Source organism: Hemiscyllium ocellatum, chromosome 31 (assembly GCF_020745735.1).
Source record: "Hemiscyllium ocellatum isolate sHemOce1 chromosome 31, sHemOce1.pat.X.cur, whole genome shotgun sequence".
Taxonomy (NCBI): Eukaryota; Metazoa; Chordata; class Chondrichthyes; order Orectolobiformes; family Hemiscylliidae; genus Hemiscyllium; species Hemiscyllium ocellatum.
This window is the reverse complement of record NC_083431.1, coordinates 49,797,547-49,812,492: the sequence shown is the minus strand read 5'-3', so window position 1 is coordinate 49,812,492 and position 14,946 is coordinate 49,797,547. Positions and strand designations below refer to the sequence as shown.

General features: G+C 44.5%; 1 protein-coding gene across 2 annotated transcripts in view; it reads left to right on the top strand.

Moving 5' to 3' along the window:
- The window catches only part of LOC132830323 (protein spinster homolog 3-like), a 142,416-nt gene extending 128,350 nt beyond the window's left edge, over positions 1-14,066 (top strand). For both annotated transcript variants that reach the window (XM_060847931.1, XM_060847932.1), the window contains exon 12: positions 10,255-14,066. In XM_060847931.1, the coding sequence (XP_060703914.1) occupies positions 10,255-10,289 (35 nt within the window). In that variant the 3' untranslated portion in view covers positions 10,290-14,066. The remainder of the gene's footprint in view (positions 1-10,254) is intronic.
- The last annotated feature ends 880 nt before the right edge of the window (positions 14,067-14,946 follow it).

The following is a 14,946-nucleotide window of genomic DNA, read 5'->3' as shown; positions in this document are numbered from 1 at the left end:
TGTCCATTTATCCTATCCATGCCCCACATAAGCCTCTATAAGGTCACCCCTCAGCCTCCGACGCTCCAGGAAAACAGCCCTGGCCTATTCAGCCTCTCCCTATAGCTCAAATCCTCCAACCCTGGCAATATCCTTGTAAGTCTTTTCTGAACCCTTTCAAGTTTCGCAATATCCTTCCTGGAATAGGGAGACCAGAATTGCGTGCAGTATTCCAATAGTCCCTGAATCAATGTCTTGTATAGTCTCAACATGACCTCCCAACTCCAATTCTCAAACTCTGACCAATAAAGGAAAGCCTAACGAAACACCTTCTTCACTCTCCTATCTTCCTGTGACTCCACTTTCAAGAAGCTATGAACCTGCACTCCAAAGTCTCTCTGTTCAGCAACACTCCCCAGGACCTTACCATTAAGTGTATAAGTCCTGTTCTGATTTTCCTTTCTAAAATGCAGCACCTCACATTTATCTAAATTAAACTCCATCTGCCACTCCTCGATCCATTGGCCCATCTGATCAAGATCCGTTGTACTCTGCCACACCTCCAATTTTGGTGTCATCTGCAAACCTACTAAGCAGGCCTCCTATATTCACATCTAAATCATTTATATAAATGACGAAAGACAGTGGGCCCAACATTGATCTATGTGTTAACCATTGGTCATTTACTTCTCAGTTCTATCAATGGCTATCAAAGTTCAAAAGAAAATGTTGCAAAGAAAAGTTAAGAAACGCTGTCAAAGATTTTTATCTTACACTCAACAGGACAGATTCAAGAATGTCAAATTTTAAAAGCAGTGACAAATTATCCCACAACAGGTAAGAGTGCTGATTGGTTGGCAAGTCAATGGCCAAGGCATTGCTTTGAAGAATCAAGTCAACTTACTAACCAATCAGGACCCTTCTATCACACAGTATCAATGATTGCTCTTGTCACTGGCCACCCGGGTGTTTTCCTATCTTCCTGGTGGTGGAAATTGAAAAAAGGTTTGTGCACTTTGTGTCTCTTACTGTGTCTCACACCTGCACACACACACCATGGGTGCTGGGGGAAAAAAAAGAAAAAGAAAAAAAAAACAATGATTGCTCCCTTTTGTAATCTGGCATTCTTGCAACTGTCCTGATAGTTGCAAAATGTAAAGTGTTGAAAGCCAGTCTCTTTATTTAGCAAACTCAAACTGCATTTTTGCAGCTTCTTTCATGATGTCCTAAAGTGATGCACAGCCAATGAAATATTTCTGAAGTATAGTGACTGTTAGCTTGCAGGAAATTCAACACCAAAGTTGAACACAGCAATATCCCACAAACAGCAATAAGCTGAACACATGGACATCTCTTTTGAAAGTGATGCTGGTTCTGGAGTGGGATACCAGGGAAAACTCTGCAACAATGTGCTGTGGGATCATGTATATCTATAAGGCAGGACTCCCAGAGAGGGTTTTAACATGTCCTTTGAAAGCCAGCACCTCTGACAGTACAGCATTTCAGGTACTGCACCAGAGTGTAAGCCTAGATTTTATATTAAGGGTCATTTCCCACCACCCTTCAGTTTGTAGATTCATATTTGTCAGACAAAATCAAACAAAAATGTAACTGTAAAAATGTGTTGTGACTTTTATTACATCTTAATAAGAATGAATCGTAAGTGGAAAATAATAATGGAGAGGAAAGGTCAGCCATTAAGAAATGCCGTTTACTGTTTCACGCTCCATTGGTGAAGTCTCCATTATTGCTGTTTCTCTGTGAAGGTACGAGTGAACCTTCTCTTTGAAACCTTCTCTTTGTACCTGTCTGTCTGAGCATTGTCATTCTCGGGTTCAGTGGATTCCTGTCTGTCGGCACTAATTGATGGAATAAACTTAGTTGTGTGATTTACGAACTGGAGCCAGTGGGTTGAAGGAAGGTTAAAGGTGGGTTTTTTTGTTATTATTCAATCATGGAATGAAGATGTCGCTGGCTAGACCAGCATTTCCTGCCCAGCCATAATTGCCCAGAGGGCAGTTAAGAGTCAACCGCATTGCTGTGGGTCTGGAGTCACAGGTAGACCAGAACAGGTAAGGATGGCAGTTTCCTTCCCTAAAGAACAGTAATGAACCAGGTGGGCTTCTCCACCAATTGACAATGGATTCAAGGCATCATTAGACTCTTAATTCCAGATTTTTCCTTTTATTGCTTTGACAGGATTTGAACCCAGGTCCCCAGGACATTACCTGGGTCTCTGGATCAGTAGAACAGTTATAGGCCGTCACCTCCCTAGACAGTTTTTTCAAGACCTGAGACATCAGCAAAAATGCCGTACCAATAAAGTAATGATTAGTATATGATTATTGAAATTTATAGATTCATAGAGCCATAAGGGCAGAAATGACCCTTGGGCCCATCAAGTCCACACTGACGTAACTACCACAAAAGATGCACTAATCCCAATTTCCTGCACTTGTCCCATATCCTCGAATGCTGTCATATTTGAAGTACTCATCTAAATATTTTTAAAGGTTGTAAGGTTTCAAGCCTCCATTACCTTCCCAGACAGTGCATTCCAGATTCCCACCACCTGCTGAGTGAATACGTTTTTCCCCAAATTCCCTCTGAATCTCCTGTCCCTTACCCTAAAGCTGTGGTCTCTCATGATTGACCCCTCAACCAAGGGGTACAGCTGCTCTCTATTCACCCTGTCTGGACCCCTCGTAATCTTGTACACCACAAACATGTACCCCTCAGTCTCCTCTGCTCGAGAGAAAACAGGTTAACAGATGTCAGATAAATATGAACATCTATGCTTTTCAAACATTTTGTAAAAATGTTATTATTTTATGAAGTTCTGTGGGTTTTCCAGGTCTTTCATATTCTCTGGTGACAGAAGGCTTAGTAAATCCCTCTTCCTGCTGACAACCCCAACATACCCATTTATATGAGCCCCTCTGCCCCAACACACATACACATGCAGAAACATACAGATGCCTCTTTTCCATCATCCCTCCCCCGACATACCCACACATCTCTCTTCCTAAACACTGTTCCACCGCTCACTCACGCAACTGCCCCTCTTCCCAAACTCCCTCTACTTACTTCCCTGGATGGGTATAGCTCCAACAACACTGAAGAAGCTTGATACTATCCAGGACAAAGCAGCCCGCTTGATTGGCACTGCATTCACAAGCGCCCACTCCCCCCACCACTGATGCTCAGTAGCAATAGTGTGTACTATCTACAAGGTGCGCTGCAGAAATTCACTGAAGATCCTTAGATAACACCTTGCAACCTCTTCCATCTAGAAGGACAATGGCAGTACGTGGAAACACTACCCCAGCAAGTTTCCCTTTAAGCCAGTCACCATTCTGACTTTGAAATATATCACCGTTCCTTCAGTGTCGCTGGGTCAAAGTGACCTAGAATTCCCTCCCTCAGGGCATTGTGAGCCTACCTACAGCACATGGACTGCAATAATTCAAGGAGACAGCTCACCAGTATCTTCTCGAGGACAACTAGGGATAAGCAATACAAGCTGGCCCAGGGATGTCCATGTCCCATGAGTAAAACGCACCTCTTCTCAAACTCCCTCTACTTACTCATTCAACTGTCCCTTTTCCCAGTCATTATTCCCTCACTCACTCACTCCCTTAACTCCACCTGTTCCCAAACTCCACTCACTCAACTGATCTTGCCCCATTCACTCCTGGTCCCATTCCCCTTGCCTGTTTGGTCCAGTTGACCCTGGGTCTTTGGTCTAGGCTGAGGAGCCTGTAGCACAGGCAGACAAGAGCAGCAACACAGTCAAACTGTTACTCACCTTGGCAGCTCAGTGCATGACCTCTCGCATTATCCCCCACTCGGTAAGCGATTGATTGACTCAGTAAGTGATTGATTGACTGCACTGAGTCTGTGCACAATGGCCTACTTCAGCTCGATGTTAGAAGTGTTTTCTGAAGAGAATGAGCGCTTGAGGCTCTTTTCTGTCCCCCTGATGTTTAGCAGCAGCTTGGTCAGTAATTGGACTGCTCCATCTCCTCTCCACAGTCACCATTATTGCTGGGAACAGGGCCATCTCACAATCCCAAATGGAGTGTTTGTGACCCCAGGAGGGGCAAAGCTCCTGATAATAGTCTCATAGTGAGTAAAACATTGCTTCCGATGGTGGAACCTTTTGATGGTTGTGCCATACATTTAGAGACTAGTGGATAAAGGTTCTTGACCATCTACAGTGGGGGAGAATTGCTGATGAAATGCTGGAATAATATTCACTCATCGCCCACTACCACCCTGTAACAGAAAGGAAAACACGGGCCTTCGGAAGATTAATCATCTCATTTAATTTGACAATTTGTGCTTGGTGATGTTTATTGCCTTCAGTTGTCAGGCCTAATAATTAACAGTAAATAAATCGATGGAGTTTTCTGGCATGGCTCTGGACTGCAACGCAGGGAGCCGGAGTAATTTGTGGAAAAGCATAGATGCATCTCTGGGATTTTATTGTCTCTTTTGGGTTCATTGCACGGGGATTGAGGTTAGATTAGATTACTTACAGCGTGGAAACAGGCCCTTCAGCCCAACACGTCCACACCGACCCGCTGAAGCGCAACCCACCCATACCCTACATTTACCCCTTTACCTAACACTACGGGCAATTTAGCATGGCCAATTCACCTGACCCGCACATCTTTGTGACTGTGGGAGGAAACCGAAGCACCCGGAGGAAACCCACGCAGACACGGGGAGAACGTGCAAACTCCACACAGTCAGTCGTCTGAGTCGGGAATTGAACCCGGGTCTCAGGCGCTGTGAGGCAGCAGTGCTAACCACTGTGCCACCGTGCCGCCCACAAAGGTTGCTATTCTCTCTGGATAAAACCATTTGTTTCGGAAAGGAAAAGAAAATTAAACTGAACTCCTTAAAAACTGTTAAAGGTGGTTGCACAATTGTTCCACATCGCCTGGTTATCTGGTTACAGCCCCTGTAGTTACCGGCTGAGCCTAGAGAGGAGGGGAATCACTCAGCAGCCCCATTAGTGATTGGGTCATCACCATTATTAACAGCCCCTCGATCCAGCAAGGGAATCATCCAGTTGGGATGGTGAGTTTGTTACTGTCAGCCTTCATGTGAATAATCACACAGATTCTCACCCCCACCCCCTCCATCCTAAGATCTCTGGCCAGAAGGGAATCACTCCAGAAACTGGGCAGGGCTGGTAAATGCATTCGGACAGCTCGATCTTAACGAGTTTTGAGAAGATTTGTAGCTCAGGTTGAGGTTTCGGATGTAGGTTTGCTCGCTGAAAGGTTCATTTCCAGGTGTTTCGTTACCTCACTAGGTTACATCTTCAGTGGACCTCTTGCGAAACAATGCTGAAAATTCCTGCTTTCTATATATGGAAAACTAGCCATCAGGATACGTGAACACCAACTAGCCACAAAAAGACATGACCCTTCTCTCACTTGTATCCTCACATACAGATGAGGAAGGACACCACTTCGATTGGGACAACACATCCATCCTCGGTCAAGCCAAACAAAGACACTCACGAGAATTCCTAGAAGCATGGCATTCCAGCTGGAACTCCATCAACAAACACCATCTACCATCCCCTGAGAAAAGGAACAGGAAATAACATCACCACAGGAAATGGCATCACCAACCCAAAGAAACCCAAACATATAAATACAAAGCAGGAATTTTCAGCATTGTTTCACATGAGATCCACTGAAGATGTTACTCGTCTGGAAATGACCCTTTCAGCTCAGTGTGCAAACCTACATCCAAAATCTCGATCTTAAGCTAGTGACTGCAGCCTGATGGATTCCAATACTTCTGTCACAATCGGTCCCGCTGGGGTCATCCCAAATGGTTAAACTCCAGGCTGAGGATGTGAACTGGCTTCCCATCTTAACTCAACCCCTCCCTTGATTAACTGTGATGTGGTTCATCTAAGAAAGATCCCTTCCCTCATGGATACCTTTTGCCAAACCAAATATATTGATGCTTAGAAAGGAGCCAGATTAATTTTCTTGAGTTGAAGAAAGGATCAATACATTAGATACTAAATATATGGAAGTATAATAAAATGCAACATACATGAGAAATGTGCATTTAGTTAAAAAGAAGCTGTTAAAAAGACATATAAGTCAGAGTCTGGGTCCGATGCTTGAACATGGCAGCTGTTGAGTTGTATGGTCGTAGTGAAGGAGATGATTTTGAGATTCATGACTGCGCAGTTAGCTGGCAGGTGTTTTGTCTTATTATCTTCTTGGCAGTGACTTCACTAGCTTGCCTTGGCTTCCAGCATTCAACGCAAGAGCAAGTCTTCCTTTTACCTGAAATGCAGGAGTGTACAATGGCTGTCTTTGTGCTGTGACTAGTACATATTACTACATCAGCCCATTCTGAGACACAGACCAGGGGTTGTGGGTGTTTTTTTTTATCTCCTTTCCTGGAAGCATATAACACAAAAGTGTCTGCAGCTTGGGACATAATGACATAATGATAGACTCCGATTTATGTCTTTTTAACAGCTCCTTCTCAGCCTTGCCATGATGCCTCCCATGCTTTGCTGCACCTTCTTTGCCAGTCCATCTTTTGTCTGGTACACATTGCTGCCACTGTGCGTCATCAACAGCATGGGAGGTGAATAGTAGGTGGTGAAAGTAGTGCCAATTTAGCAGGCTAATTTGTCCTGGATGGTGTTAGAGTATTGTTAGAGCTGCACCCATGCATGCAAGTGGGGAGTGCTGTATCACACACCTGACAAATGCCTTGTTGATGGTGGCAAGGATTTGGGGAGTCAGGTGGTGAGTTACTGGCCACAGAAATCTCAACCTTTAACCTGCTCTTTTGCCATTCTATTTAAAAATACTTTCTCATCAACTTGTTGAGAGAGGTTATTACACACTTCTGGAGAAGGTGGGACTTGATCCTGAGCTTCTTGGCTCAGATGTAGGGTCATTACCACTGCATTACATGGGTCCCCACTGTATTTATAAAGCGAGTCTGGTAATGTTTCTAGTCAATGGATGTTATTAGTGGGGGGATCAATAATGGTCATACCAATGGATAATGGTTAGATTGTCTTTTATTGGAGATGGTCATCGCCTGGCATTTGTGTGGCACGACTTTTACTTGCTACTTGTCAGCCCAAGCCTGAATATTGTCCAGGTCTTGTTGCATTTGAACATGGACTGCTTCACTGTCTGAGGAGTTGTGAATAGTATAGAACATTGAGCAATCATCGTGAACATCCCTACTTCGGACCTTGTGATGGAGGGAAGGTCATTGATGAAGAAGCTGAAGATGAAGCTAGTTTGCCATGTTGTTCTGCTCACAGATCCTCTCTGCATGTGGTTCAGAGTTAGAATCCCTCTGTCTGACCATATCAAAATGTCCACCCTCTGCCTCTTATTTTTACAATGTTGAGAAGGCAGTACCCACTCAAAATGACAACATACTTGAGGGACAGGCTCTGTTTCCAAGTCTTTTCTGTTTTGCCACCTGCAGTTACCAGTTCACGACATTGCAGGAATGTTGTTCCTTGCAGCACCGAGAGTGGTCAGTCACACTATTTCCCTGAACCCAGCCTGTTCCCAAATGGATTTTGTGTTTGCATGATGGGGTTAATGGTTTGCAAGCCTGAAGTGCTTCCCAGCAAGTCTCCTTGCACAGAGCTAAACGCCTCAGCTCTGTCTCGCTGAACTGGCCAGGTCGGTGACTGTCGACAGCTGAATGAATGCGTTTCTGCTCAAAGGCACGACTGTTAACCGTGGGTCAGTGACACAAAAGGAAAAGGAAGTTTTGACACTTTAGGCTACACTTTCCCAGATGGTGCAGGTTGTACACAAAAGTTCTAGAGAAAAAAAATAGCACCTGCAATTTCCACAGGCAGTTGAAACAAAATCCCAGGGTGTCTCCAAATTCTTCAAATTTATATACTCACTCAAGGCTGCGCCTCATTCTGGAAGTGACCTCTCCTTCCTGATTAGCCTTTTCCTCCAGTGATTTTGATAATGTCCTGTCAAGAAAATGCACAGGCATCGGGCAAATACCAAGGAGTTCAGCTCATGAGATTACCTCAGCACCAAGTGTTAATTTTTTTTCGTTCACAGATTTGTCAAGTTTGTCCAATGTATCAGTTGCCCATTCCTGAAGCAAAGCCAAATGGCAAGAGAGCTAATCTGTTTTCTTACTCAATGCTCCTTCATAATGTCTTTCTCGCCTCCAGACTGTTCTGCTGCAGGCTGCTCCCCCTTAACTATTTAAACTTTCAATCACTTGCTAGTACACAGTTTGAGTATTGCTGAACAAAGGACTATACTGCGATATTCTATTTTCCACTCATCAGGACAGAATCACAAGATTCACAGATTTTTTTTCACACATCTGAAACATTGACGGTTCATTATTTAAGCCAAGTTTTGGGAATTGGAATGCAAGATGTTCAAATCCCACCTCAATCTATTAATGGATTAACTTTAAATTCATTTTATACGAGTGAGTGGGCAAGTGCATGGAGAATAAAGTATATTGTGGATAAATGTGAGATATCCAATTTAGTGGCAAGAAAGACAGGCAGATTATTATCTGAATGGCGATAGATTTGGAAAAGGGGAGGTGCAGTGAGACCTGGGTATCTGTGTTTACCGGTCGCTGAAAGGAAGCATACAGGCACAGCAAGCAGTGAAGAAGGCAAATGGTGTGTTGACTTTCATAGTGAGAGGATTCGAGTGCAGAGGCAAGAATGTCTCACTGCAATTGTCCAGGACCTTGGTGAGACCACACCTACAGTATTGTGGACAGTTTTGGTTTCCTTATCTGAGGAAAGATGGTCTGGCGCTGGAGGGATTGCAACACAGGTTTATCAGACTGATTCTTGGAATAGCAGGATTGGTTAGGACTGTATTCACTGGGGTTTAGAAGAGTGAAGCGGGAATCTTATAGAAACCCAAAAGATAATTCTAACAGGACTAGACCGGGTAAATGCAGGAAGGTTGTTTCCAATGCTGTCTCACAGCACCAGGGATCCAGGTTCGATTCCAGCCTCGGACGACTGTCTGTGTAGAGATGGAACATTCTCTCCGTGTCTGTGTAGGTTTCCTCTGGGTGCCCCCATTTCCTCCGGGTGCTCCCGTTCCTTCCACAGTCCAAAGATGTGCAGGATCGGGTGAATTGGCCATGCTAAGTTGCTCATAGTTCTGGATTAGAGTGGTTCTGGAAACGCACAGCAATCTCTCCACCCTTCAGGCACTCTGCCTGTATTCCTGATGAAGGGTTTTTGCCTGAAATGTCAATTTTCCTGCTCCTTGGATGCTGTCTGAACTGCTGTGCTTTTCCAGTACCACTCTAATCCAGAATCTGGTTTGCAGCATCTGCAGTTGTTTTTACCTATATGCTTATAGTGTCAAGGGACGTGCAGGCTGGGTAGGTTAACCTGGGAAATGCTGGTGAGATGCTCTTCAGAGGGTTAGTGTAAACTTGATGGGCTGAATTGCCTGCTTCAACACTGTAGGGATTGTATGATTCTACAAATGCCTGGACGGTCCAAACCTAGGAGTCACTGTCTAAGGATACAAGTAGGACTGAGATGAGGAGAAATTTCCTCACTCAGAGGTTTGTGGAGGTGGGGGGTGGTCGGGGGTGTGTGTGTGTGGGGGGGGGAGCCTGTGGAATTCTCTGCCACAGAAAGCGGTTGATGCCACAACATTGAATGTTTTCAAGAAGGAGCTAAATTTAGTTCTTACATGTAAAAGGATCGAAAGATTCGGGAAGAAAGTGAAAACAGAGTACTAATTGGATGACCAGCCATGGTCATATTGAATGGCAGAGAAGGTTTAATAGGCCAAGTTAGAGACAAAAAAATCCTGCAGATGCTGGAATCCAAGATAGAGAGATAGGAGGCTGGGAGAACACAGCAAGCCAGGCAGCATCAGGAGGGACAGGCAGGAGGCTGGAGGAACACGACAGGCCAGGCAGCATCAGGAGGTGGAGAAGTCAATGCTGAAAAAGGGTTACACCCAGAACGTTGACTTCTCCACCTCCTGATGATACCTGGCTTGCTGTGTTCTTTCAGCCTCCTGCTTGTCTTAATGGGCTGAATGGCCTAATCATGTTTCTATTTTCTGTGTTTCTATGTAATGAAAGTCCCACTTTTATCATCAGATTTCCTGACCCTTGGAAAGACACACAATGTACAAAGTAAGTGTTTTGGAGCAGTCAGGCAGCTTGTTGTAAATGCTGTTGCTGTTAACTCACTGATTTTTGTCTTTCTCTTTGCAGATTCGGAGGAAGTGACCCCCAACCCAAGAAGCTAAGACACTACCATCATGCCTGCGGTGAGGTGTGGAGTTGAATGGAGCCATTCACTGGATAAAGCTGGACCGAAGGAGACAATTCTAAGACTGGTTGGAATATCAAGCAATAAGGTTCTGAATCGATAAAAACAATGGTAGCAATTGTATTTTACACAAAAGAAAAGCAGCACTTTCCATAGGGGTTTTTAGAAATCCTTTCTCACATTGTTCCTCACTCTCATCATCCTTGCACATAGAGCAAATCAAGTATGTAGCCAATTTCTTCTGCTTCTGAAAGTTGTTTCCAATGGTAACAAGGTCTTTGGTGGTATTTCAGAAAAAAAAGCACTTTGATCAGAGTACAGTACTAAAGGTTCAGCTGTGGGCAGCACTAACGCACTGTTTACTGCCCCCTTGCCTAGCAAGAGCCCTTTACAAAACCATTACCTTGACTGAACATAAGGAAGGAAAGAGAGTCCCACGCAGTCTTCCTCAGGGCACCCCAAAATCACTTTACAGTTAGTGATTACTCAGTCGCCATGTCGTCATTGTTACTCTAAAGGATACACAGTGGCCAATTTGCAGATGCCAAGATCCCCAGAAGTGACCAGAAGTCGTTTGTGTTATTGATGTTGGTTGAAAGTTAAAAGCTGACCAAGACGCTAGGAATGACACTTGCCTCTCTGCTCTTGTTCAAACTGGTACCAAGAAACCTTTTACACCCACCTGAGAGGGCAAACGCAGCTTTAAAGCCTCATCCAGAATAGATAGTTCTCTTTGACACGTCACCAGCCATCCTTAGCTGAGTCCCTGCCAGACCAAATACCTCAAACCACATCACCCTGTGCCTCTACCCTCTCTGAGGGTGTGCTCCTGACCCACAGGCACCATCCACATTTTCATAGCTTCCCCAAGTGCCTACTGTTCTTCATGTCCAGGGACACTTGATAAAGCAGCCTCGACATTACCTTTCATGTCATATACAGACACTTTTCAATAGTGTTCCATAATCACAGGAGGCATGCCCACTTAGGCCCTTATCCCATTTGAATCCAGTTTGCTGTCACTTTATTATTCTGATAATTATTTAAATCGCCATCTAATGGCATTACCACCATCTTAAGGAACAATTTTGAGAATTATATCCAGACAAAGGAAGGGGAAAGCCAGGATTGTACTAATCAGGAATGCAGTTTAGAAGCATTTGTAAAGATAGGAACATGAGTAGCACAATAAGTTCAAACATGAGTTTGAAGCCAGCTTTCAATACCAGATGTGTTGGGAAGTGAGGTTTGTTGATTCGGGAATAATCTTTGTTGAGCAGACAGCAAAAACTTTCAATTCATTGTCACTCAACAACATTTCCTTATCTGAAGTCAGTCCAGGACAAGGGGCACTGTTTTAAAATTAGAAGTCATCCTTTTTGGACAAAGATTAGAAGATTAATTTCTCACTGAGTGTTGTGCAACTTTAGACCTCTGCTTCTAAAGGAACTCATTAAAGATTTTTAAGATAGATAGCTTTGTGTTAAGCAAGGAAATCAAAGGTGAGATGCATATCAGAGAATTCCTACAGTGTGGAAACAGGCCATTCAGCCCATTGAGTCCAATGGACCCTCTGGAAGTGTCCCATCCAAACCTATCCCCTCTGCACTATCCCTAAAACCTTGTATTTCCCATGGCTAATCCACCTAGCCTGTGCACTATGGGGCAATTTAGCAAGGCTAATCCATACATCTTTGGACTGTGGGAGAAAACTGGAGTAACCTTGAAAGAAACCCACACGGAAACTGGGAAAACTCCAAACAGATGGTGGTCCAAACCTAGAACTGAGCCCAGGTCCTTGGAGCTATGTGGTAGTAGTGCTCACCACTGTACCACCAAGGCAGGATGGGAAATTCAAAACACAAATGACCTTACTGAATTGAATGGTCTACTTCTGCTACTACAAGCCCACCGACTCCCATAGCTACCCAGACTACACCTCCTCCCACCCTACCTTCTGTAAAAATGCCGCCCCTTATTCCCAATTCCTCCGCCTCCGCCACATCTGTTCCCAAGATGACCAATTCCACCTCAGAAAGTCCCAGATGGCCCCCTTATTCCATGATCACAACTTCCCTTCCTACGTGGTTGACGATGCCTTCCAGCACATTTCCTCCACTTCAAGCCCCACCCTTCCCAACACAACAAGGACAGAACCCCCCCGATCCTCACCTTCCACCCCACCAACCTTCACATACATCTCATCATCCTCCGCCACTTCCACCATCTCCAAACGGACCCCACGATCAGAGATATATTTCCCTCCCCACCCCTATCAGTGTTCCAAAAAGACCATTTTCTCTGCAACTCCCTTATCAGGTCCACACCCCCCACCAGCCTTCACCCAGCCACCGCAGGAAGTGAAAAACCTGCGCCCACATCACTCCCTTCACCTCTGTCTGAGGCCCCAAAGGATCCTTCTACATCCACCAGAAATTCACCTGCACCTTTCCCAATGTCATCTACTGTATCCATTGCATCCGATGTGGTCTCTTCTACATTGGGGAGACATGACGTCTTATGCGGATTATTTCAGAGAACATCTCTGGGACACCACACCCACCAACCCCACCGACCCGTGGCTGAACACTTCAACTTTCCCTGCCTCTCCGTCAAGGACATGGAGGTTCTGGGCCTCCTCCATCACCACACCCTAACCACCCGACACCTGGAGGAGGAACACCTCATGTTCCGCCTGCAACCACACGGGATAAATGTGGATTTCAACAGCTTGCTCATTTCCCCTCCTCCAAAATTATCCCAATCCTAACCTCCAATGCGGCACCGTCCTCCTGACCTGTCCATCACTCCCCCGCTCTGACCTATCACCTTCTCCCTCACCTTCATCCACCAATCGCTTTCCCAGCTACCTTTCCCCAACCCCACCCCCTCCTTCCATTTTCTCCCAGCCCCCCAGCCCACAAGCCTCATTCCTGATGAAGGGCTAATGCCCAAAATATCGATTCTCCTGCTCCTCGGATGCTGCCTGACCTGCTGTGCTTTTCCAGCACCACACTTTCAACTCTGATCTCCAGCATCTGCAGTCCTCACTTTCTCCTATGTCTCCTACCTCACATGTTTCCAACTAAATTGGCAACTTCACTGAGTATCACGGAATATCATAAAAGTTAAAATGTATTTGCCATCTCTAGTTGTGATATCACTCGTAGACAAGCACCAGAAAAGAGAATTATTGAAACAAAATAAACACAAAATTCTTTATTGTTTCAATGAGCATAGAAAGCACCAAAACAAAAATCCCAAATAAACTAATGCTGGATCATTGCAAATGCTTGCAATTGCCAGATGAAATTGTTGCAGGATTTTGCAGCCCAGAGACAGGCTGTTCTGTCTAACTAGCCTATACCAGTGATTCTGTGCCACATCAGCATCCTCTCAATCTGCTCCATCTCACTCTTTCAACAAATCAAATATGATAAATGCTTTGCAGCACTCTAAATGTTTTGTGATCTGCTGCAATGTGTTACGTAATTCGGAGGATGCAGGAAATCACCTCGGAACACCCTGGTGTTTGAAAATTTTCACTTGTAGTTCAGGAGCAGCGAAGCAAAGTCCTGTGCAGTCACAGGGTACAATGGCTGTATAATATTTGTATCAGAATGTGCACCTTTATGGGGTGTGTATATGAGTTTATACTTGAGTACTCAAAGAATTATTAAGATAGATGTTTGAATTAATTGTATCTGTATGAAATGTTGGTGTAAATGTACATTTTAATGTACTTACGTTATATATGAGTTATTTTTGTATATCTATATGTGTATATGGAAGTATACTTATGAATATAATGGATGCATCAAAAATATTAAAGTGGAACTAAATCCTTTTTTTAACAATTTGTATGTTTTTTTTCTAATTTATTTTGGTTCTTAATTTAAAGTGAATCGAAACACACACCTCACAACACTGTTTTAATGTGGGTGTGAGCTACTGTTTTGCCATTGCCTGATCATCTCCTGTCACATGGCCTCCCCCCATCTCCTCCACAGCCTCCATCAATGGGAATTATGCCAAGCAACCTCAAAGCCCTGGCATCTCACTGTTTATGTGATTTTAAAACTTCTATTTCTTTTATTAATTCATTCATAAGGTGAGGACACCATTGGCTGACCCAACTGCTATTGACCATTGCTAATTGCCCCTTGAGAAGGTATATTCAAACTTCTCCATGACCTTATCACCGGAAACTTGCCCTGCCCAGCAACTCCTCCAGGTCCAACATTCGGAGTGCCAGCAGTAATGCACTTTTCCCCTTTGAAAGGGCAGGCCAGTGGGAAATCAGCCCCCCTCCTTGGGCACTTAACTAGACAGCTGCAAGCATTCCCTCACAAGAAGCCTGATGGCAGAAGGCCCACCCACCAAGCCAACTTCAGTACCTCATCTTGCCACTGCTGATATTGAGAGTGGAGAGCGCATTGCTGGAAAAGCACAGCAGGTCAGATGGCATCGGAGAAGCAGGAGAATTGACATTTTGGGCGTAAGCCCTTCGTCAGGAATGAGGCCATATTCTTCCAACAGTGGGTGATGGGTTCACTATTTTTAAAAGATTATTTTTGGGTATCACTGGCAAGCCTGGCTAGTGTTGCCATTCTGAGTTGTGTTTGAACTAATTG